General features: G+C 36.4%; 1 protein-coding gene across 2 annotated transcripts in view; it reads right to left on the reverse strand.

Moving 5' to 3' along the window:
• wcy (WW domain-containing adapter protein with coiled-coil wacky) overlaps positions 1 to 22,846 on the reverse strand; it is a 99,453-nt gene extending 76,607 nt beyond the window's left edge. Inside the window, exons 1-5 of one of the 2 annotated variants that reach the window (XM_089253254.1) lie at positions 22,613 to 22,846; positions 14,451 to 14,484; positions 11,862 to 12,033; positions 9,320 to 9,447; positions 7,710 to 7,840 (exon numbers count right to left, since the gene is read on the reverse strand). In XM_089253254.1, the coding sequence (XP_089109380.1) occupies positions 7,710 to 7,840; positions 9,320 to 9,447; positions 11,862 to 12,033; positions 14,451 to 14,484; positions 22,613 to 22,653 (506 nt within the window). In that variant the 5' untranslated portion in view covers positions 22,654 to 22,846. The remainder of the gene's footprint in view (positions 1 to 7,709; positions 7,841 to 9,319; positions 9,448 to 11,861; positions 12,034 to 14,450; positions 14,485 to 22,612) is intronic. The other variant, XM_089253255.1, reaches the window with a different exon arrangement.
• Between the last annotated feature and the right edge of the window lie 2,036 nt (positions 22,847 to 24,882).

The raw sequence follows: 24,882 nt of genomic DNA on the forward strand, positions 1-24,882 counted from the left end.
ACAACGATTAGAATGGCCTGCATATTATGTTCATGAATGTCTGTCTTTCCAGACAACGTCGTCAATAGCATACACACAAACCTAGTTATGCCTTAAAAAACACATGCTAACCAATGGCCCTCAGAGTTATCTTATGTGGCCCAGGACGAATAACAAAACCACACAAGTGGCTCAAGAGCGATCATCAAATCATTTAAGTAGGACTCATTTCCAGATTACTTCAATGGTAAGCGGCACATTTCCGGATCATTTACGCTGCCAAAGCATATATCACCTTTAATATAACACCTTTTTTTTTAAGTGACCCCAAGCACATTTCCAGATCACCTATGGAGCGGTAGCCCAGGTCGATAAGGTACTCGCCTAAAGTACTAAAGGATGTCTAGAGGTATCGCGAGTTCGATACCCGGTTCATCCTTGTCAGAAAACTTTCCTGACACAGGGGTACAACATAAATGGCGACATGACCACAGAAAAAATTGCAGGGAGTGCGCCATCGAGGGGTTAGCACACCAACCTCTCGACGAGTATAAAAAACAAGCCTGCCGTTCGGAATCAGCAATAAATTGTAGGAACTGCGTCTAATTAGCCCTCATGTGAAGAAAATGACTGTGATGTGACAAAAATGATCAAATGACCAGATCACCTAAGTGACCCCAAACACATTTCCAAATCACTTGAGCGACCCGTGACAAACCCCCAGTTCACTTAAGTGGCTAGAGGCACATTTACATATCATTTAAGCGGCAAGCTTTGAGATCACTTGAGTGGCTCGCAGCACATAGATCACCTAATGGTCTGCAATACATTAACACTTTAAGTGGCTTGATGCATTTTTTATAGATTATTTCAGTGGCGATTAGTGATTATTAGATTATTATTAGTGATTATTTTAGATTATTTTATTCAAGTGGCCCACTGCACACTTTCAGATCATCCAAGTGACTTGTGGCACATTTCCAAATGACTCAAGAGGCCTGCAGAACATTTCCAGGTGACCCAAGCGACCTGCGGCACCATCCCAGATGACTCAAACGGCCCTGGGCATACTTTCAGACCACCTGAATGACTCGCGGCATATTACAACTTGACTCAACCTTTTGAAGAGTGTGGGGCCAATTCATTGATTTTAAAAAGTGTCACGGGCCACTTAATTAAGTGATCTAGAACAGCGACGCAGATTATTTGTGTGATCTGTAAATGTGCCGCAGGTCACTCAAGTCACCTGGAAATGTGCAGCGGGCCACTTAAGTGATCTGGAAATTTGCCTCAGGCCACTTAATTGAAGTAAGAATGCACCGGGAGCCACTTGAGTGATCTGGAAATATGCCGCGGGTCATTTAAATGATGTAAGAATATGCGCGAGCCACTTAATTTATCCGTAAGTGTACCGAGGCCACTTGAAGCACGCTACATTTAGGCCGTGGGTTGAGCACATGCTTAAACTAAGGGGCCGTTCAAGTATTACGGCAGCAAAGTTTCAGCGATTTTTGCCGATAGAGTAGCTGACCCCAGGGCCATATACTACAATATAGCCGCCCTAATCTGATGCGCCATGCTTGGAAAACACAAATGCGTAGCATGATTATGTAACACATTTCTGCTGAAGCGAAATTATACAGTTCGGTTCACATGGCGCGAAACGCCTACTGGAAAACCCCGGCTTTGAACGCTCGTTACGAGATAGAAACCTATAGTCTCTCATGGAACCTCTTGTGTGGATAGAGCCTGTCCCTACCCCCCCCCTTTTTTTACCTTCTTATTTATGACAACCGATCTCCCAAACAGATTCTCTTTCCTCACTGGACTTCAGTTTTTAGCACTTTGACTATACGGTGCAGGGGCGAAAAGATACACTTGTCGTCGTCCCCTGCTCCAATGGAACTGAGAAAAAAAAATTCCTTTTTTTTTCAGTAGCGAGTTGTGATGTGAATAAAACCCGTGAAAGAGGGACGGAAAGCGGTGACATTTTGCAGTTTCTCGGAATGTTCGTAGTGAGATGTTGGCCGTAAACAAAAGGAGGAAGTGATAAAATAGGAATAGTAGGAAAGAATTGGAATAAAATAGGACGACTGCGACGAAAGTAGGAAAATAGGAGGGCATTTCTAAAAAATAGGAAAAGTAGGAAAAATAGGAGCGCTGCGAGGTCTGCTATTTACTTAAACAGTTTCTAACATACCAGGTGTACAAGTATGAAATGTGGATTTCACAAAACAGATGGTGCACCAATGCAGTTTGTGCTATAAAGATTAGACACTGCGCCATTTTGTTGTGTCATCAACAAGTGTCAGATGCGCACGAGTGATAAATTGGAAAAGTGTGTGCATAGTGTTGTATTGTTGTGTTCAATATGTCGAAAGTTATAATGAACAAAGAGCATTCGCGGACAGCATTAATTTTTTTGTTTTCATTTGAAGAAAACTGCTGCTGAATCATACCGATTACTTCGAGAAGCTTATGGTGAACATGCTCCATCGCAAGATACGTGTGAATGATGGTTTTGGTGTTTCAAAAGTGGCGACTTCGATGTTGCAGACAAGGAACATGGAAAACCTCCAAGAAAAAAAGATGTGGAATTGGAAGCATTGTTGGACGAAGATGATACTACATAGACACAAAAACAACTCGCAGAACAATTGGGCGTTAGTCAACAATCTGTTTCCAATCGCAATGCCCCATGACAACGTGAAATGCTCCTTGACAATGTTCAATGGGCAATGCTCCATCACATACAGCAAAAGCGGTTCGCGGCACGTTGGAAGCACTCAGCTGGAAGTTCTACCCTATGCGGCTTACTCACCAGACTTGGGTCCTTCCGATTACCACTTGTTTGCATTGATGGGTCACACACTTTCTGAGCAACGCTTTGGTTCGTACGAAGATGTGAAAAAATAGCTCAATGAATAGTTCACAGCAAAAGGGGAAGATTTTTACTGGCGTGGTATTCACAAATTTCAGGAAAGATGGGGAAATGTATAACAAGCAATGGAGAATACTTTGAATAAAGCACCTTTTATCATTCTTCCGAATTTAACATGTTTTTTTTTTGAAAAAAAATCCGCATTTTATACTTGTACACCTGGTAATAGCATGTTAATCAATTAAAAATCTTTCTTTGCTGTTTTCTCAGCCTGAAGACTGTTTACAATATTTTCTATATGAATCATAAGTCATTTTCAAGAGGGCAGCATCTCAATGATAATTTCTTTTAAATTTTCCACTCTCTTGAACAAAAGATTTTAAGTGTCTTATTTCATTAATGCATTGGATGGACAGATTTTTCACTGTTCAAGCAAACTTCTGTTAACAATGACTCTTTCACTGTCTGCGTAGCAATGCATTAAAGATAAATAGCCACCATCAATACTGGCAAGATTTTGAACTTTGGGCTACCTTCAAGGTTACAAAGTTCAAATATGTCAGTGTAATATCTTTCCATTCTCTGAACTGGTGTCGTTACTTGTAATTCTTCACTGTGTAGTGCAACCCATTCATCACACAGAGTTGATAGTTCGGTGGCGGATATAATGTTAAGCAACATCCAGCAAATAATTTTAATTTTTCAGATAGAGAAGAACTTTCTGTAACAGAGGGAGTGCGAGTAACTAGAAGAGAGGATGCAAACACTCCATTCTCTCCAACATCTTTTGGAAAGGTAGGACATTTATATATAATAAGGTATTTCACAAAAGTTATGTAAAATGAGTGTGCTCCTAGTTTGTTCGATTCAAAAGGGCAAACAAAAAAGCTTTGTTGACCAAAGAAACCTGTGGTCGGTAACTCCAGCATGGGTAGTTTTTTTTTCCTCAAGCTGCCCCATTCACGGGTTTCCAGATTTTTGCGATGTGACATTGTAGCAATCGCCAATTGCTCATGTGCATTGCCACACGACCGTGTAATGGCTAGATGGCAAAACCGTGGGCATTTTAATTGGAGTTTTTACGGCTCCCAGTTTTTTTTCCCAACAATCTTCAAAAATGTTTCATAATTTAAACACGTGAACCAGTCCTAGACGATGTTTCACAAAGGCACATGTGCAGACTTGTGAGAAACAAAGAAAATCTACCCCGCTGGTACACTGTCTTTAAATGCAGGTAGGTAGGCGCAAAATTACAATCATTTCAGTGTATAACCAGGAGGAGAAAAAACTCTCTCTGAAACCGGAAAATTTGGTATATAGCCCTTCATTTAGACTTCAATAGTGAGCAGATTTATACCAGTAATGGTACAAGACTTTGTACTTCAGAGTAGTAGAATTACTTTCCAAGGTCACGAGATAGCGCGATTATGATGGATGGATGATTGGGAAAGGGTGAAAAAAAATTTGTATGGAGGTTTTACCCCTCCATACCTTTTTCTTTGTCATGGAAAGAACCCATCCCGTCGGATACATGAACAAAATTTCCACATGCTTCATTTTCCTAAATTCCGAGTATTTGACGTGCTACAGTGCATCAAAGAGTGATGTCTCCTTGTAGTACAAGAATTGGCACAAATGCACAGGGATTTGGTGCCTTAGTGCACAGTGTAGTAAGAGAACCGTTTTGCCGCAGTTTGTTGTAGCTCTTGCATCTCTAAAGTGACAGAATAAAATACAGCCTGCCATAATCTTGAACCATGCTTCGGTGAGTTTATGCAACAGTAGGTAGGCCATAATGATATCAAAGTATAGGAGAATGTCATTTTGAAAAAAAGAATGAAAGTTCACGCCAATGTTAAAATAGCTTTCTCCTATCAGCATGTAACTTAAACTAAAATTTTCTTGAAATATCCATCACAATAACATTTAGAAAGGAATACAGGGTTCCCAGCAAAATCTGCTCGATCATTTCCCTGACCAAACATTGTAACGCGCCATAATAATTCTAAACCATCCAATATCACTCTAAATTATCATCTCCCCCCCCCCCCCCCCCGTATTCATGGCGGGTTACATTCCGGGGATGGGGAAAATACGGAAAATCTGCGGAATAACCGAAAACAAAGTTTGATTTGTTTATCTCGTTTCTTGAACATCATGAGAAGAGCAGGATGACGCAAAAGTATAAGGGAATGTAAATGATAGTGCAGCGATTGATTGTTGATGTTTCCTGAAAGAACATTGCGATTTCTGTTTACTGTTTCTTCTTCATATCATCAAGTATATTGGAGTGTGTTGACAAGACTTCCTCTACCAATTTTTCTACACGTGAAGAATGTACCATAGAGGGATCTATATCATGAAAATAATCCATTCAACTTGCGAAGCCCTCCCCTATGTTACTCATGGTGAACTTGTATTTTACTTCTAGTATTTTCGTCTGGTACCGCTTGTTTCATGAGCAATCAACTGCATTGATTCTTCCTCGGTCAATGCCTCTAAATTGCTATTAATTAGCTGTTCGACTTCTCTTTTACTATATCCATATCATTGAACGCTTCTCCACCTACCTGTTTTGCTAACATGACAATGTCTTTTATAATCTCTTCAGTTGGCTCTCTAAAAATGGTTGTGTCCTGGAGTGCACATGTGGCCAAAGATCAATCCAACCGAGTTGATTGTTTCTCTCTGAAGAGCTGCCATGGTTCTAGTGATGACAGTAATGGCATTAGTGATAGCGTAATTCTTCCATACCTTCAAGATATTTTCTGCATTTGCATGCACAATCATCTTCATTGAGTGACATGTATAGTGAGCCTTGAATGCTCGCATTACCCCTGATCAAGGGGGCTAAATGATAGATGTATTAAAAGACATATAACAGACTTCCACACCATCAACTTTGAACTAATTGAAATCTGGGTGTCCAAGAGTTTTATTCAGTATCAAAAGAACTTTGAATGGCATGTCTTCGCTCTCAAGGTACTTCCGGACTTTTGGAATGAAACATTGTTTAAACCAATCCAGGAAAAACATTTTCATAGTCCAAGCTTTTCTAATGATCATCAAAAATACTGTGCGGGAAATTTGACTCACCCTTTCCCTTCAATGCTCACGGATTCATAGATTTAAAAATGATGGTGGGCTTTACCATGTACCCATACACATTTGCACAAACAACATAGTAAGTCTACCTTAACTACCGTAAGTCTGCCTTAAAACCAGGGGCTTGCTTTTCTTCATGGGTGATAAATGCTTTCTGCGGCTTTTTCTTCCAAAATAGTGCAGTTTCATCAGCATTAAACATCTGCTGAGGTGAATATCTATTCTCTTCAATAATTTTCTACAAAGTCTTTGGAAATTTTCTAGCTGCCTCCTGGTCAGCAGTGGCTTGATCGCCAGTGATTTTTACATTGTGTAATCCAAATCGTTTCTTAAACCAATGAAATTAACTTTTACTTGCATAAAATTCTGATGAAAGAGACGTTTCACTACCCCTTCCCTTTACAGAAGAGTAAATTAATCCTTTCGCTATTTCCCATTATAATATTATGATCCATTGGACTACCTTCTTTGTAGCAGAAGACTGCTACAAAGAAAGTCTGCTACTAAACTTTTTAGCAAAAAAACCCTGCATTTTCGGTATGAGAAACAAGTGGATTGCATAGGCAATGCAAAGTTTTCACTACCACAGGTGCAGCTACACCCACGGCTGACTGAATTTCAGATTCCCTTTCCTTGATATATCTCACAGTAGATTCGTTGATTCCGTAATGGCAAGCCACAGCAGCAATTGACTTTCGCCAAGCATAGCCAATATATTCAATTTTTCTTGTAAAGTTTTTGAAAGTTTCAAATTTTCAAAGTTTTGAAAAAAAGTGAAATTTTTTTCCTCCTTTTAGAGTATTATCAGTAGCGCACTAGACAAATGAGCCATTCTAAACACGCACAACTCAAATCTTGTAAACAAAACATGTGAATGGCGATTGCTGAGCATTGCTGAAAAAAAAATTCCAATGAAGAAAAAAAACCACAAATACAGGAACCACGAATACGGGGAGGGCCGAATGTATAACATTTTGTGATAATATACCATTGAAAAGCACATTACAGACAGAATGTTAATATTTTGTCACCAAATCAAATTGTGTATATGATCTTGCACACAATACCAGTTTCCTTGGAAATCTCACACAGAGATAATTGAATTCAAATCATTCTTCAACATAAAAAGGTTAAAGGTTCTCTACCCCACAGGCAAGGGAAAAAAAGCAAGAGGATATATATAAAATATGTTTTCAGAAGAGATAGAAAAGAAGTTAGAGCTGGTATTGGCTTTGTTTTCAACAATGGAAAGGTGAGTCTCTCCTCTTTAGACAGATACCATCATCTATTTACTCAGAGGGCAGATTGTTCCTTGGCCAACATTGTTTTCCAGTATGTAAAATCCCACCCTTCAACTGATAACACATTTCTCTCAGTAGGAGATCTGGTGAAAAATGCTGATAAAGATTTTTTTCCTCCCTCTGAGGATCTGAAAAATAATCTTCCATGGAAAAAAGTGAAGGTAAACCACTTGAATGTAGATTTATCCTCTGATTTTTTTTCTCCTTCAGATTTTCCCTGACTTTTCCCAAGTATTTAGAATTTCCCCTGACTTTTCACAAATATTTAACATTTTCCCCGACTTTCCCTGACCATTTTCCAATTCCCTGACTTACCCTGATTCTCCCTGACTTTCCAGGTTGCTGGGAACCCTGGAATATAGATTTATCAAAATATTTGTACAAAAAAGCTATTTTTATGGTACTGCAAATGTGAAATGAGCAAGTCAGAGTTATCAAGATACCTTTCAAGCTCAATCAACTCCTTAGGTTTTTCCCACTGAGACACTTCTGTTTTACAGTTATAGTAGTACTTCTTTCCTGAAGAGCTGATGTGCTCTGACCAATCACCAGCCTGAAGTCTTCTTTCACTTTCCTGAAATACATGAATTTAAACATCAATTATGCAGGAGACAAATTCAACAACTAAAAAACATTTGCTCTAAAGTTCATGGAAAAAACATGTAATGAAAATAAAAATTTCCTTTTCCTAGAAAAAAACCCAAATGTTGATAACTGCATCTTAATTTCCTGTGTATAGCCCATGGGAGAAAAAAAAAACATACAAAATTAAAAAGTATACAGGGTGAACATGACCTACTCTGCCAAACAAAAATGGGTGACAGACAAGTGGAACATAAAACACCATAGCAACTACTGTACTTCAAATACCAACTCTGGCCATACCGCTGTATTGCAATTTACTGCTATTAATTAGTTGGGTTTGAAATGAAGGCGCCATCGATCAGTGGTCACCTCAAGTTAGTTAAGGAAAATATTATATCTATGTCCTCCCTCAAGTTTGAACCTGGGACCGTGACAACAACCTTCACTATGGCAGACGAGCATCTTACCAGCATGCCACTTGGGCATTATAGCAATCCTGTCCTATCAGAAATTTTTTTTAGTAATGGTGTATAATATATTATGGAAGAAAAATACATGTCTTAAAAACCCAAATTTGCAATGATTCTGAACGACCTTGAGACAAACTAAGCACATGTTTGGAAAGAACAGAAAAAACCGTATATTCCATCAGAACATCTGGACTGAATAGCGAGTGACAAGTGCTGAAAGATTGGCGAAGTGTAAAATTAAATTTTTGCCAAAATCTGTAACAATCTTTTCTGCAAACACCCTATTAGCTACAATCAGTCAACTTTACCAAAAGCTTGCCCATTACACCAGCTTTTTAAAGAGCCCACAAAAAACTACATTGGTGTTCTGGTTCAAGAAAAATTTAGACTTGAATCAATGTATCATAAAATCAGCATTTGTCGACAAGACATTTTAGTAGATTTTGGCTACAATTTGATTTTTCACTTTGCCAATCTCTCAGCGTTTGTAGCTCACCATCAAATCCAAATATCCTTATAGAGGTGGTGTTACCTTACAGGATTTTTTCCTGCAGAAAAAATTGCCACCAAAATCTGTAACTGTCAATTCAGAATTTTTTCAAATATCTACTTTGACAAATGGCAATTTCAGTAAACAAGAGGCAAAATTTCTCCTGGAATTACAACACCGATATGATTTATTGAAGGCTCTTTTGAAAGCTGATGCAATGGATATGTTTTGGATCGATTTGACCAACTAAGAATCTGATTGCGGGAATAGGTAATCATGGATTTCAGCAAATTTGATTTTGCACTTCGCCAATCTTTCAATGCTTGTACATTGCAAGCAAATCCAGATATTTTAATGGAAATGGCATCATTTTATAGGGTTTTTTTTTACACGTTTCCAAATATGAGCTTGAGATTTGTATGTAGAAACTTAAGAAATTTGTATTCTCTCTAACATAGGTGGGGGAGGTAGGTAACTACGTATGAGAAAATTAAAAAAAAATGATTACCTCTGAATTATTCCTGTCATGGTTGCTTTGGTATGTGCCCGATGACCCTTCTAATTCGAGTGAAGATTTGTGCTGCAAATCCTTGTTTGCTCTGGTTTCAGATTTCATTGCTGGCGATTTACTAGAGACTAAATCAAGAGAATAAAAAATTGTAAATCTCATACTTCTAATATTAAATTCAAAACATGTCATACACAACTTCCAAATGAACGGCTTTTATATAAAAGGATTCAAACCCCATTTTTAACATTTTTGAGATATACTGACATCTGAACTATTCAAAGAGGAATTTATTTAAATAGAACTAAGTAACATCTAGGCTATGATGCTGTCTGTGTGCGTTTAAACTAACCACCAAACTGAGTTTTCATCATCTTATTTTATTTGAACAGAACTAGGTTATCCTTGGCAGTTGGTTCTGTTTACAGAAAACTAACAAGAGAGGAACTTGCAGAAAAAGACAACCTAGAATTCCCCAGATGAAATTCAGAAAGTATAGGAGCACATTAATAAGTTTCCCTGATATAAATTGCGCTACTGCAGAAGAGAGAATGGTGATACAAAATCTGTCAACAGAACTAACAAAATCAACAGTGAATGACTTATACAAATTAGAAAATAAAGGGAATGGCACAGTGAGGTTTAGTTGCTACAGGATACTTCACACAAATTTTAATACGAAAAGAAAAAAGCTGAAAATACCTGCAATAAATGTGACAGTTTTTATGCTAATATGCAGAACAGTCCAAACATTGCTAACATGGGAAAAATAGAAGATGATTTAAATGTGCATGAGTTAGATGCCACAGAAGCAAAAAAAGTAAAAGACGACCTGTGAACTGCAAAGGAAAATGAACACCTGGAAACTTTGTTATGACATGGAGAAAACATTACCCTACCAAGAATCCCAAAGATGTTATGTATTACAAGAGGCAAATATAAGTATATAATACTGGAATCCACTCTGAAAATGAAAACATAAGTTTCTTTTATGTTTGGGTAGAAGGGACTGCAGGGCAAGGTACCCAGGATGTGGGTTCCCGCAGGGCACAGTAATCTTCCAAATGATTCTGATTTATGTGATGGAGAATCTGCCCTAAAAACCGATAACTATACACTTTGGAGGATTACGTTAAGGTGATGGAAGGATGTCACAAAAACAAAAAAAATATTGTATCACAAATGCTTTCTTTCTTTCAAAATGAGCACAACTCAGGTCTATCACCATCGATGGGCGATTTACTACCTAGTGAGCTGTGCCAGAAATGTAACTGTGTGTGTACCTAACAGTCTGAGTGCATATGTAGTGTTGTGTTTGATTTTTCAGTGCTGTCATCTATGTTTCAGAAATGAAGTGAGTGATGTGTTATGATTGAATTACATTTGTAGGCCTGTTACTCTCTGTGGCAAGATTTTTTTAAAGGGGGAAATTGGCTCATATTCATGCCTTGAAGTTGGGAACCACAGAAAACCAACTTCAGCCGACCACCACAGCGGCCGTATCACAAATGCAGAAGGATGACTTTAAAGGGACAAAAAAGCTGAAAAAGTTATTACCAACAGGGAGATGGACACTGAGGGAAAGAAAATCAACTGGCTCACAGATCGTGCTATTAAACTTGAGAGGACTAAACCATTTATTATCCTTCAGATGAAAACTAGCCATTCACAAGACAGGTTCATTCAAGTATATAATAAGAGCAAATAAGGAGGAATACCATCAAACTGCTTTCATTCGGCTCGGTTGATTTCCCTATTGCCTGAAGGAAAGCCAATAAGCAAGTAAAAGCATAAGGACATCCTATCTATCCATCACCTCATACCAAAAGATGCCTGACCTTTTTATAAGAAACTTCATTCCAGTACTTGGGTTAAAGATGACAGATGGTTTTAGAGTGCCCGAGTGGCATGGCGGTAAGATGCTCGTCTACCATCATGAAGGTTGTTGTCAGGGTCCTGGGTTCGAACCCAAGAGAGGATATAGATAAGATATTTTCCCAAATGAACTTGAGACGACCACCGATTGACAGCACCTTCACTTCCAACCCATCTCACTAATGGCAGTAAATTGCAATATAGCGATATGGCCAGAGTTGGTGTTTGGTGAAGTAGAAGTAGTAGATGGTTTTGGAATTGCAGACTTTACAATAGGTGAATGAATGCTAATGTATTGTTTCAAAAATTCTATTCATTAGTTTTATTATGTAACTGTTCAATATATATATTGTATCAATGGACTTGTATTTTTTCTATATTAACCAATACATGAGATGTTAATATCCAATAACCTATATATTGAAACTACTTGGTTCTATTTAGATAAATATTAATTTGAAATTTTTTAAAGAGAACCACAACAGCCTTTTTCTATGATGAAGCTATGAGGGAAAAGGAATATAATTCCTGTAACCAATTTCGATAAAAAAATTCTCACTATAACACTCACATTTCTTTACATGCAGCACACAAAAAATTATTTCCCCCATATCAAATATTTAAATAATCTATTTTCTGGGCAAAACTAATCGATTATATTCCTCACCATCCTCGTGAGAGTCTTTCTCCTTCAAACGTTGAGAATAAGACTTATGGTAGCGTGGGCTGTTTCTGTTTTCTATGCTATCATTTCTTCCAGAGGTTTCAGGATTAGAACCAAAGTTTTCTCGCAATTTTTCATTAGATCTGTCACCAGGTCTTGAGTATTTATTTGCGCCCTGAAAAAATCAATAAAAGTCAATTTCACATGCATATAAATGTTACTTGAGCTTATCAGTAACCGATGCAAGTAACCAAGAATGTATGGATATGGAAATGAAGTTGTGTATTTTTAATCCAGAAAAATAGATTGACAAATTATGTCTGCAATCTTAAGCAGCAGAACCTGCGAACTCTGGGTACTTCAGCACCCCCTGCATAAATAATTCATAAGCATACAATACACCCTGTCTGTCCACATATGCCCTCGAATATATCGGATGTCTATCAATCCTAACCATCAGCCCCCCCCCCCCAATTTTTTTGTCTATGCCTCTGCACTGAAACGCTATGAAATTAAGAAATAACATGAAATAGCTTTTTACAATTAATTACTGTATCATTTGCTAATTATGACTACTGGAGTTTTAAGATATGGGTGATACATGATACGTGGTTTTCAAAGCTGTCATTAATCGTGGTTTCAAATATTGTCATTTCCAAACCATTAAAGAGAATTGTGTTGGGATTAGAGATGGACTTGTATAGTTTGAGCTGATAGTGGCATATCCCTGAATTATAAGTTATGTAAGTATCGTGTTGAAGGTCTGCCTGCTCTCTGCGGAGAGACTAGGGCTCTTCTCTACAGAACACTAATAATATAACAAATTTCTTGTCTACAGTCTATAGCCTAGGGAAAGATTTTAATTAATGAGAAAGAAGTTGTATTTATCTAATTGGAATAAAATGTCAAAAATTTGGTGAATATAGACACTAGTATTATGGATTATGACTCTTGGATAAAACACTCCGACATTACTTCACTATCCAAGGATGACGTCACTCTCTGCTATCCATACAAAAGGTTTTAACAGCCGTCTGATGCGAAGATACATTTTTGGAAACAGAAAATTCAACTGCCCCTACTGGGAATCGAACCCACATCCTTTCACTTTCCGGGTAAACGCCCTAGAACACTAGACTACAGAGAAACGAATATCTCAATCTTTCCTTGGAGCTCGTGTGCACTGAATGGGGCCATACATGGTATTGTGAGCTTTGGCCTGAATTGTGTCTGACCGTCCATATAAGGTCCTGTTTAGTGCACACGAGCTCCAAGGAATCATTGCCTCTGTAATCTAGTGGTCTTGAGCGTTTTCCTGGGAAGTGAAAGGACATGGGTTTGATTCCCCATGGGGCAGTTGAATTTTCTCTCTCGAAAAATGTATCTTTACATCAGACGGCTGTTAAAACCTTTGGAAAAACTTCACTATTCCAATTGGCTGTAAAAAAAAATAAGGCTTTGAAAACTTTTCTATGTAAATCTAATAAAGTATTTACTATATTAGACTTGTGGGTGAATTTCTTCAGGGGTCTGTCCAGTCAAAATCTGGATTCGTTTTCCAGACCCTTCGCAAAATAAAAATTAATGAAACAATAAATTTGGAATTGTTTCTTTTGTGACAGATTAATTAGATTTTGCTTCCCAAAAAACTACTTATTTGTCACAAAATTAATGATCCTTTTCACAAAAATTAGGGCCATTTTCACAGAAATAGGACCTATAAAAAAGTCTGGACAGACCCCTGGTCTCTAAATTAAAAAAGCTATAAGATGCTACCTGTTGAGGAATAAATTATAAAAAAATTTAATGATAAAAAAATAATTGATTATTAAAGGGAAGCTAATTTTGATTAGGATTTTCCTGCACGCTAAAGTACAAAATATTTTTAATTTGATTTTATATGAACACAAAAAAAACCCTCTCAGAGTACATAGAACTCCTCAATAAGCACTCTGACACTTTAATTATTCATAATAGATAATAATAATTGAAAAGAAAATAATGCATCCAAAACTTATCTATCACTCATTTTTTGAAGTTTGATAATATTAAACTTTCAACACAAAGAAAACAAAAACCACCATTAAGCTGGTGAAAGAAGGTAAACATCTGAAGAGGAAAAAAAAGAAAATTAGTCGTGAATTTTATGATGCATTACTAGTTGAGAGTAAATAATGGTTCTTGATTAGATGTAAATTTGTAACGAGTGTTGAAAAAAAATTGATTCTGTAATATTAAAATAAAATAGCCTATGTTGTTAAATTTGATTGTCAGTATCATGGCAATAAAATCTTTCAATTACCAGTTATTTGATATTTATTTAAATAATAAATTGCATAATTAAAATTTAATATCAGTTATTTGAAAAAACTGATAATTTCATTTTAAATTAAAAACACATTTTATTTATAATTGTGATGAACTTAAGTAAATTGATATTCGTCCAACACATTAGCAGAATATATTCGTTTATTCAGCCAAATCGCTATTCGTACCATCCCTAATGAGCATGAAACAAATGAAAGCAAGCTGAAATATCAAAAATTTGGAACATTAACATTTACAAAAGTTGAAGTATTTATGTGTACAAACCTCGAAAGAATGTGACTGGTTCTTTTCGAAATACCTAAAAGAAAAATTAAGAGAACGTCAAATATAATGTAACATTACCAACATCCATCCTCATTGGCAAATCTTAATCATCTAAGTAAGTTACAAATTAAATAATTAAGCATCTGTGCTGGCTTACAACCCTACCATAGCCTACTATAATTTATTTTGTACATCAATTTAAACTTTTGAAACCATCAAATGTGCATGTATGTTGCGTAGTACAATTTTAAGAAATAGTTTACAGAAGACTTGGTGGGAAAAAAAAAATCTGATTTCCCCCCCCCCCCCATGAAAAGATAAAAATTCACATTTTCATAGCATAATTACATTTTCAAGCGCTATACAAGCATTACACACACAAACCATAATTTCCTGTCTATAGCCCACAGGATAGAGAACACATGCACTAACATTAAAGTGTCCTGTATATGGCATGCATTGTTGCCCGTTGTATAGCCTGCATTCATGGTTTGTAGCCAGGGGTCTGTCCAGCAAAAAATGAAAACTTTCACAAAAGCAAGATCCCACAAAGAAAATCTGCACAGATCCCCTAGTAGCTTTTTCCCCCCTCAACGCAACTCTTTCCGCAGGAGTTGAGGGTGGATGAGTGAAACTGAAATATTTATAAGACAAAAACTATTTCTATACCCCCTCCCCTTCACAAGTAAGGCTAACCGGAGTTCCAGCTCTCAGACCTGTTAATCTATTATTTGATAGTTTGCATTGTAAATTCGCTAGAAAAGGTCTGTAAAAAAAATCTAGATCTGGAAGGCTCTGCTAAAGACAACAGACAAAAGCTTTAGCTGCTTGTTCTGAAATGTGCTGCCCCCTGAACATTTCTCCCAAACCTATTTGAGACTTTGTGCCCATTAAAGACTTCATATCTTACCCCCCCCCCTTTCAGTGTATAAACCACACTAGAAAAACCTTAAAAATTCACAGTCTTTCCAGCTAGATGATACACTTTAAAAATTTGTTTTTCTTCTTCTACAAATTACTCTGTTTAATGCATTTATTAATTTTCGAAATCTTTCTGCAATTATTTCTTTTTCCTTCACCATCAATTTTAGCCCTTCTTGTAACAGAATTGTAGGCAGGGTTGGCACATTATTCACCATTGATGGTTTTTACCAGGGTTGGCATGGCAGTTTAAACTGTCAAAAAGAAAGTTTTTGTATATAAATATAGCTTTTCAATATAAAAATTCCTGTTGAAAATCTACACATTGATTGCATGTAATGTTTAAAGTGACTGTTATAAATAAATACTTAATATGATTGTAAAATAATTTTCTACTTTCTATAGAATTATTTTGAACAATATATACATGTTTTTTTAATGTAAAATATACAATTTGAATGGAGCATAACAAAAACTGAAGGGAAAACTATGTAATTATCTGATATTTTCTTCAATTAAAAACAATTCTTGACCTTCCAAAATTGCTTAAACTGCTTATATATGTGTACTGATATTGTTCCGGATATTGTCCACAAGATTTCAAGATTGCAAAACAAGAAGCGGTTCGAAGGACACAGATTTATTTACAGAACAGCAATTTACACATATTTACCAGCTAATCAGATAGCGACTTTCTCGCAAAATCCAACCGACTTCCGATAGTGTCCAATTCTAATCCCTTGATCTGTTTTCCCATCGTTTTTATAGATCCAAACAGAGTTCTCCATAGCACTAATCACGGTGAAAAAATAAATAAAACTGGACCAGTATGCTGTTGCCATCATAAAACAGATACTTTTTGGAGGGGCCCTTTAAAAATTGCACTATTGACCATTTACAGATCATAATATAAATCTGCTGTACTCTTTTCATAATAGATGGGTGTTTAAAAAGTTCTTTTGCCACATATGTAATGTCGATTTCTATTATATTAAATTAACTAATCACACCAACCCCCCCCCCCGGTACTTAAAACGAGATAAGTCCAGTGGCAAAGTTCTGGCGTTCATTCATTCATGATACTTAAAACAATACCCTTATTGTGCATTACATTAGAACAGCTGTTCTCAACGGGGACCATGTGTGAACTCTCCAGGGACTCTGCGGTCACTCGAGGAAAATAAAAGGAAAAGTTAAAAAAAATAATTCTAAATATTTTCAATTAAAAAATAAATTAGTAGCTTTCATGAATAAATAAAAAATAAGCCTTAAGCCTTACAAGCGCCGCCACAGAAATTATATACCAAAAAGGACTCCACGAGTCAAAAAAGGTCGAGAGAACCACTGTATTAGAATATAGCTAGCAATGAAAATACTAAATTGTAGGATTTAAATGTCCTTCAATTTAACAGTGCTGATTGCATACGATGCTTAAGAGAAACTCCTATAACTTAGGTGCAAAAATAAGAATGACAATATTGACAATAAGTTTGACTATTTTAATATTAAGTTCGCCAGTCAAAACTTTCTCGTGTAAAACCAACTATACAACTTTCATGGAATGAAATCGAAGCTTTCTACATGATTTCATAGAAATAGGTTAGCAAAATAAAACTTTAGAGTTTTTTTTTACTTTCTAATTGAAAATTTCTGACTAAAATAATTCTATATAGTGGTTTTATCCATATTTTCTTGTTTCTGACTAGAAAACATTATGGGCAGAATTCATCAGAGAATGGTTTCAGAAATTATGGATTTATTGCTCTTGCTTATAAGCAAGAGCAATAAATCCACCTACGCATGGGTCACCGGGAAAATTGATGTTCTGGGGGGGTCCAACCAGGATGGAAATAACTGTCTTCATAATCACTCACTAACTATCGAAAACATAATATGGAAGTAGAGCAGAAATATATATGTGTGTGTGTAATTATAAAATATGTTCATGGTTAATTCCCTTTTCTGATAGCTAACTATAGAGATCCAACTGTAGGCATATACCTATAAAATAGACGAATAATTATTATTGATTAAATAAATATAAATCAAGGAAACCAGATGACTCTTCTTTCATCTCGGCATAGGCAGAGATAGACTTGGAAGTCTGGGGGGGGGGGGGACCAAGATGATTCATATATACTATATACATATATGCATTAGATCTGTTGTCTACTTCACCTTTGAGCACCCCCCCCCCCCCCGTATCTTTGCCCATGCATCTTGGCATAAAATCCAGAAAATATCAGTTTCCTTCACTCATACATACACTCGCTTCCAAAAAAGTTAAGCACACGCATGGGCGGAGATATGCCCCCCCCCCCCCAGCGTCAAAGGTGGAGTCGGCTGATCTAATGTATATATGTATATACGAATTGACATCATCTTGCCCCCCCCCCCAGACTTCCAAGTCTATCTCAGCCTATGAGCACGCAACGGCTTATATAACATTACACCACTTTAACCGTGTCTTTCTGGATCGGACAGTTAATGGGAACACAAATGCGTGGTACTTGGGCACATAGTCTCTTCATATAGAGCTTTCGGCACACAGTATTGACAAATATTGTCTAACTAAATGATGCCGCAACAATGGATGTAAAAGTGGTGAAAGTCACTAGTGGATTCCGCTTGGGTACTATAGCAATATACTGATCATCAGATAGAGGTGGTAACCTTGGTTGACTGGACCCATGTTTCCGGTCAGCTGTTCAACTTGCCTGGGAATTGTTTTCATAATCGGTATATTGGTATAGTACTCAAGCCAAATCCACAAGTGACTTTCACCGCTGTTACATCTATTGCTGCAGCATCATTTAGTAAGACAATATTTGTCAGTACTGTGTGCCAACAGCTCTACATGAAGAGACTATGCGCCCAAGTACCACGCATTTGTGTTCCCATTAACTGTCCAATCCAGAAAGAGACGGTTAAAGTGGTGTAATGTTAGATAAGCCGTCACATGCTCAACTTTTGGAAGCGAGTGTATATATATAACTGTTTCCCCATCCCATCCAACCCAAGTCAGAATAGATCATTCCCAACTTGTCATTTTGCAAAGATTTCTGTTGTTGCACAGACCATGCCAATATTACTTGTAGGCAACTGGTTCACCAAGAATATTGTTTATCGCATCACTGAGAACATAACTTTACACCAGTGTTTCCCAAAGTGGGAAATACTTCACATACAACAAGACCCGAAAACAGAATGTTTCGCATTGTTCTACAATGAGCCCTCAGTTGGCTGGAAAAATGTTCCATGGTACAAAATCCTCATAAGAGTGTTTTTAATACTTTTATTTCTTCCAGATTGTTCTGCGATGTATGTAACAGTTTTCAATATATTCTGCTTTGGGGTGACATGGGATCATATGAGATGGTTCACTACGGTGAGGAGGGGCAATGAGACAAAAGTTTGAACCACTCTGCTCTACACTAACCATATTCGTAACACATCCCCTCTCACACAAAATTCAAAGGATTCTTTTTTGATTCATTTGAAAATTCAAACAAATTTTGAAAATGATACAAAACTGAAAGTGTTATTTTCCGTAAGTTCATGTTGATTCTTTTAAAAAATGTCCACTTTTAATGCATTTATTTCTTCCATTATGCAGCACTATTGCCAGAGTTTCGTCTCTAAACCTGGAACTGTTGACAGCTTTCCCAATGCTATCCTCTAGTTCCTCGATAGGGGGGGGGGGAGGGACCTTCTTAATCCTGAACATATGTACAACCGGAAACGAGGATTACACATCCTTAGAGATGCACAGGCAGCTAGCATACATGTAAAAATCAGTGTAACATGCAATCCTAGAAGTACATAGAACTGAGCTCGATAAATTGCAAAAAAATCCAGGTAAAAGAAAAAAAAATTTTACCCAGAGAAAAAGGTCCCAAGTAATACTCCTTTTAACTTTTTTCAGGACATAGTGACCCTCTTTCATGTTGGCAGATATGCTGCTATAAATTCCAAACATTTTGTGCTGCTCTCAGCATGCAATTTAGTAGCACAAAGAAAATTTTAGGCGCCAATATCTATTTTTTAATCACCATGGCGACCTGGTGCTCGATTTATTTACCAACATAGAATCAGTTTGTATCTCTAGAAACGTGCAAAAGGATTGCAGTATATTGCCAACAATGATTGTTTTCATGAGTGGTTGACAGAGGTGCATTTATGGTTTTGCTGCTTGTGTGCTACACCAATTTTTCTCACTTTCTCCCATTCTAGTCTAATTTTCATGACTACTCTTTCATAAAATTCACCACCCTGTACTAGAACCTGCTTGACCTTCCCCCTCCCTACTTATGTAATGTACACCCGTCTCTGTGTAAGTGAAAGAAGTCACTCTTTTGGTCACTCCCATGCTCACAGACTCTTTAAGTCACTCTTTTAGTCATTCATATGCTTGCAGTTTTGATCACTCGTACCCTTCTACAGTATTAGTCACTAACATACTTTCCATGCTCTATTTTACACTTTTTCCACTCACTGACATGGTTTCTTGCTTTATAGATTACTCATGATTATTACATGCTCTAGGTCAATGGTCCTCAACCTTTGGAAGCCTGCATTTCTGCCAACCCTTCTTTCATTCTACCGGGGGAATAAAATCATTTTTTTGAGTGGATGCCCAGTCGTAAACTCACTTAATGGGAGAAAAATGAATGATAAATCACTATCGTGGCCCGGTTTGACTATCTCAGGGCCCTGTACCTGGCTGCCTCAACTACTCTAGGTCATTCTTTTTGTCATTCACATGCTTTCACCCTTTCTAGGTTACTGTTTTGGTCATTCACAAGCTTGCACACGCTCTAGATCACTCTTTTGATGATTTACATATATATTCTAGGCCACTAACCTAGTCTCTTGCTTTGTAGGCAAAGGCTGATTTATCCACATTTATACAAATTTTTCCACCCTTCCCTCATTCTACAAACTTTCTTGGCCAGTCATTACTCAAATTTGCCACCTCTGTGAACCGGGCTATATTGCTCTGGGCTATAGCCCGCTAAATCCCCTTCCCCACAAATACGCCACTGGTTGTTGAAGTGAAAGAAGATATAACTGAATTAGGATAACTAAAAGCAATGTTAATTTTATCACAAAATCAACAGAGATACCACTATTCTGAATTTTCCTTAAGATCACTAAATACGTTCCAACAATAAAAATGTGCAAATTTCCTATTGATTCAGAATTTTAAGGAATTCAATCAACCAATTTTGACAGGACTCATTCTTATGATCCATCATTTTCATGTAATTTCGGTTTGCAAGTCAAATTGTTACATCAAATTGTGTGCCTTAAAGTGGAAGAAAAACTGATTTTGGCACCTATACATCTGCGCTAGATGGTTACTTTTATGTAGAGATCAATGGAAATCCCATTTAACGCTTACCATAATAGACAACTTTCTTGATACACATAAATCAACAGAGATGCCCTGAATGCAATTGGGGTTAAAATGGAAATATATCTCTTGAAGATATATTCAAATATAGACAAATTCACCACTTATTTGAAATGTTCACCATATACTTTTTTATATATAGTAGGCTTTCCTCCGATTTTCTGCAGGTGTAAACGAAAAGGTATATGTGGGAAAATTTTTCTATTGAGAAATCAACTTTACAAAATATCTGTGCTTGTCAATGCTAAAATAGAAGGCTTTTATGGAGGCGAGATATCTTGTCATTGCCACCTAAAGGGTCAAGTTCATCACTAAATTGAAATTAGTGAAAACAGTGGTGTGCTAGGTATCTCGTCAAATCATGAGAGATTCCACAATTCTTCAAGCATTCCTCGAGATCCTGAAGTTCATTCCAATAATCAAAACAGCGATACCCCTTTCTTAGTTCAGGATTTTAGGGGATTCAGCCAACCAATTTAGACACTACTGATTCTTGTGATGTCATATTCCATGTAAACTTAGTTGGCAGTCAACCATCAAATGAATGCTATAAAGTACCAAAAATAACTGGTTCTGATATCTAAATCAGTGCTGGATGCTCACTTCTATGTACAAATGAATGTAAATCCCATTTAGCACTTACCATAATAGACGACTTCTTTGATGCACATTAATCACCGGTGAAACCCTGATTACATGTGAGATACCAGATTAAAATAACTCAGGATCTCTTAAAGCTTTCCTTCTCAAAAATACATCTGAGGATTATCGAATTATTTGAAGTAAAATTTATAAATTGACCAAGATATTTTGGGTATTTTTCTATTACTTCTCATCTTTTCCCATCATTGCTGATCATTTTTCATATATTACTGAATAACCTGCCATGTACTGTGAAGGAAATACATGTTGGGAGAACCGATATTGTGTATTTGTATAAGTTTTCATGCAAATAACAGTGATTGTCAATAAACATGTTAGTTAACTGTGTAACTGAATTGTGATTAGCAAAAACAGTGTTTTTGTAAATACCTCACCAAATCGTAAGATTCTGCTGCTAAAAGTATGTTCCGTTAATTAAAAAAACGGTGATAGCCCCGTCAAAGTTTAGGATTTTAGAGGGATTCTGCCAACCAGTTTAGACAGGACTTATTCTTGTGATCCGTCATATATATTGCATGCAAACTCGGTTCGCAAGTCACCCACCAAATTGCACGCTATCAAATGCCAAAAACGCTGATTTTGATACCTATATCTGTGCTGGATGGTTACTTCAATGTAGAAATGAATGGAAGTCCCTATTTAGCACTTACCATAATAGACTTCTTCGATACACATTAACCAATACCAAAACCCTAAATATGATTAAGATACAGGTTAAAATGGAAAGCGAGATCTCTTAAGCCTTAATTTTTTTAAAAATATACCTGGGAATACGCCAATTACTTGAAATATTCATGAGGGCAATCTGTTATTCGAGATCTCAATTGGACTGGAGAAAAGTATTAATACAACTAACTAAATACACTGAAAGCTTGAATTTCGATTGTTACATTACCTAAATGAATTTTTTAACACTTTAACTCTGTTTTACAATCCATATACTAATTGTCTAATGTTGCAACAACAGCTTGTTGTCAGTAACAGTCCTAGTGGGACATTAACTAATCCTATCTATTCTAATGTATAGACACTATAATCTGTCACAATTAATAATTAAATTAATTATCAATGGTTAATTATACTATAATTATCCTCGATTTACACGTTACAAATAAATAAAAAAAAATGCATCTCCACTATTATAATAACAAAGATAAAGTACCCATCGCCGAGTCGTGGAAATTTCCTTGCATGCATTACCATCAATGCCAAAACTATTTTTAAATCGATTCAAAACTAACACTAATATTATAATTAATTCAATAGATTTGTCAAGGAATATAATTAAATTTGAAACAGTCTGCGGCTCTTCCTCCCTGAAAGTCAAACTTGACGACCATTATACATCCGGGGATCGCGCACACGTTGCCAATACGACGCTTATAAAGTCGTAATTGACAGGATTGAAATTTATGAATGTATTTACTTCCTCTGTTTTTCTTGTTTTTTTTGTACATAGTGTTTTCAAGTTGTTCGAAATTATAAATTATTTCCCGAATAAATAACACTATTTCAATAACGTAAAATACAAAATTTTTAAACTTTGGCTCTTTTTTTTTTGGAGTAAAAATTAGCACACAGCAAATGTGTACGAACGTCGCTGGTTATCGAATGACGTCATCAATCACCTTGTTGAAGCTTACCTGACCATATTTAATAGAGAAAATTATGGAATTCGGGATAATACGGAACTTTTCCGATTTTGACCAAAAAAAGATGCCAAACGTGAAAGAAATTCCCAATAAACTACCAGAAAATGTCAATAGTGAAAGAAATCGCCAACGAATTGCTAAAAAATGCAAAATGTGGAAGAAGTTTCCAAAAAATTGGTAAAAAATTATCAAATGTTGAAGAAGTTGCCAACAGATTGCTAAAAAACTGTCAAACGTGGAAAAAATTCCCATCAAATTGCTAAAAACTATGTGAAACATAAGAACAAATCAATGTTTTTAACCTTTATTTCGTCCATGTATTCCTTGAGACCTTTTGTTTGTATGTCGTCGTCGTTCAGTTAGAACTGGTATGGCGTGCCGGCATCGAATCTTGTACGGAAACATGTGTAATGTTTTGCGCACGATTCTGTATGTGCTGGATGGCGTGATTCCGGATTCAGCTGCAAGTTCTGTAGACAGATTTATTCGGATGACGCTCAATAACTGCAGCAAGTATCATTGCATTTTCAGGTGTAACGACGGAGTGGGTGGGACCCACATTTCCGACTAACGCATCGGCCACGTTGCCTGTCTGTTGAAATTTTTTGAATAGCTCACGAATTAATTTCTTATCTGGGCCTTTTGCGGCTTGAAATCGCGTTTGAAAACTTCTTGTGGCAGTAAAGCTGTGATTTAATCGGTGGTACTCCAACACAATAAACACACGGAATACATCACTTCCGGAATTTCTTTCACTATATGCTAATAACGGTCACGTTTCAACGGCGAAATTTTCGACGACTGATCGCTCTCGGCATCTGAGATCTCTTTATATGAATCTGTAATGCCACCGGTGTAGCGCCATCTATTGGCACAATTTGTAAGTAAAATTTTGAGCCGTCTGTATCAGATTTTTACGGTTTTTTTAATAAACATTCCACTGGTTTCATGCTTCTATCTATCACCGTTTCCGAGTTATTTATTTTCAAACTTAGGGGGTCCTTCGTGAAACACCCTGTAACATATCGACATACTTATTCTCATCAGGCGCAGATCCAGAGTGATGTGTTGGGAGGCGAGTTTTTTTTAGTGAAGGTATCGAACAGTGAGGCCCAACCTAGTGTGCGCAGATGCCAAACATACTTAGAACATAAAAATTATAAATTTTTTAAAGTTAATTAAAAATTAAAATATGTTAAGAATCGAATTAATTACAAATTTACATTTGTTAAAAATTAAAACTAAATTAAAATTTATATTTGTAAAAGTCATATTTTTCAATAAACACTTATTTTAAAAATTGCTATGCAACAACTAGTGTTACAATTGACGAATTATCTGTTTTTGACAATAAATTTGGACATTTGTGCCGGCTAGCCTTGTACACAAAAAAGTTTGAGGGGGACTGAATAATAGGCCTATACATACATGTGTTATATTTATAAATATTGTAAGGAATTCTGATGCCCATTAATAGCTAAAATAATTTATATGTACAAATAAATGAAAACTTTGCAGATGAAAAGAAAGCATAATATATCCAAGAGCATATAAAAAATTATTATTTTAAAACACTCCTAGAATCCTATTTCTTTCTCCTTTGCTTGATAAAAATTAAGGCTCAGAGTTAACAATAAACACAAAAAATAATAATAACAACAGACAAACAACGTACACAAATAAAAATTTATCCGTATGTATTCGATAAATGCTTTTTTCAAGCTTTTCATGTCAAAGTAGGTAGATATTTTCCTTATTAATTTAATTTTTTGATCCCTGT

Source organism: Pholcus phalangioides, unplaced genomic scaffold (genome assembly GCF_987345545.1).
Source record: "Pholcus phalangioides strain wild (caught in Gottingen) unplaced genomic scaffold, Ppha-v1.0 ptg000032l_1, whole genome shotgun sequence".
Classification (NCBI taxonomy): Eukaryota; Metazoa; Arthropoda; class Arachnida; order Araneae; family Pholcidae; genus Pholcus; species Pholcus phalangioides.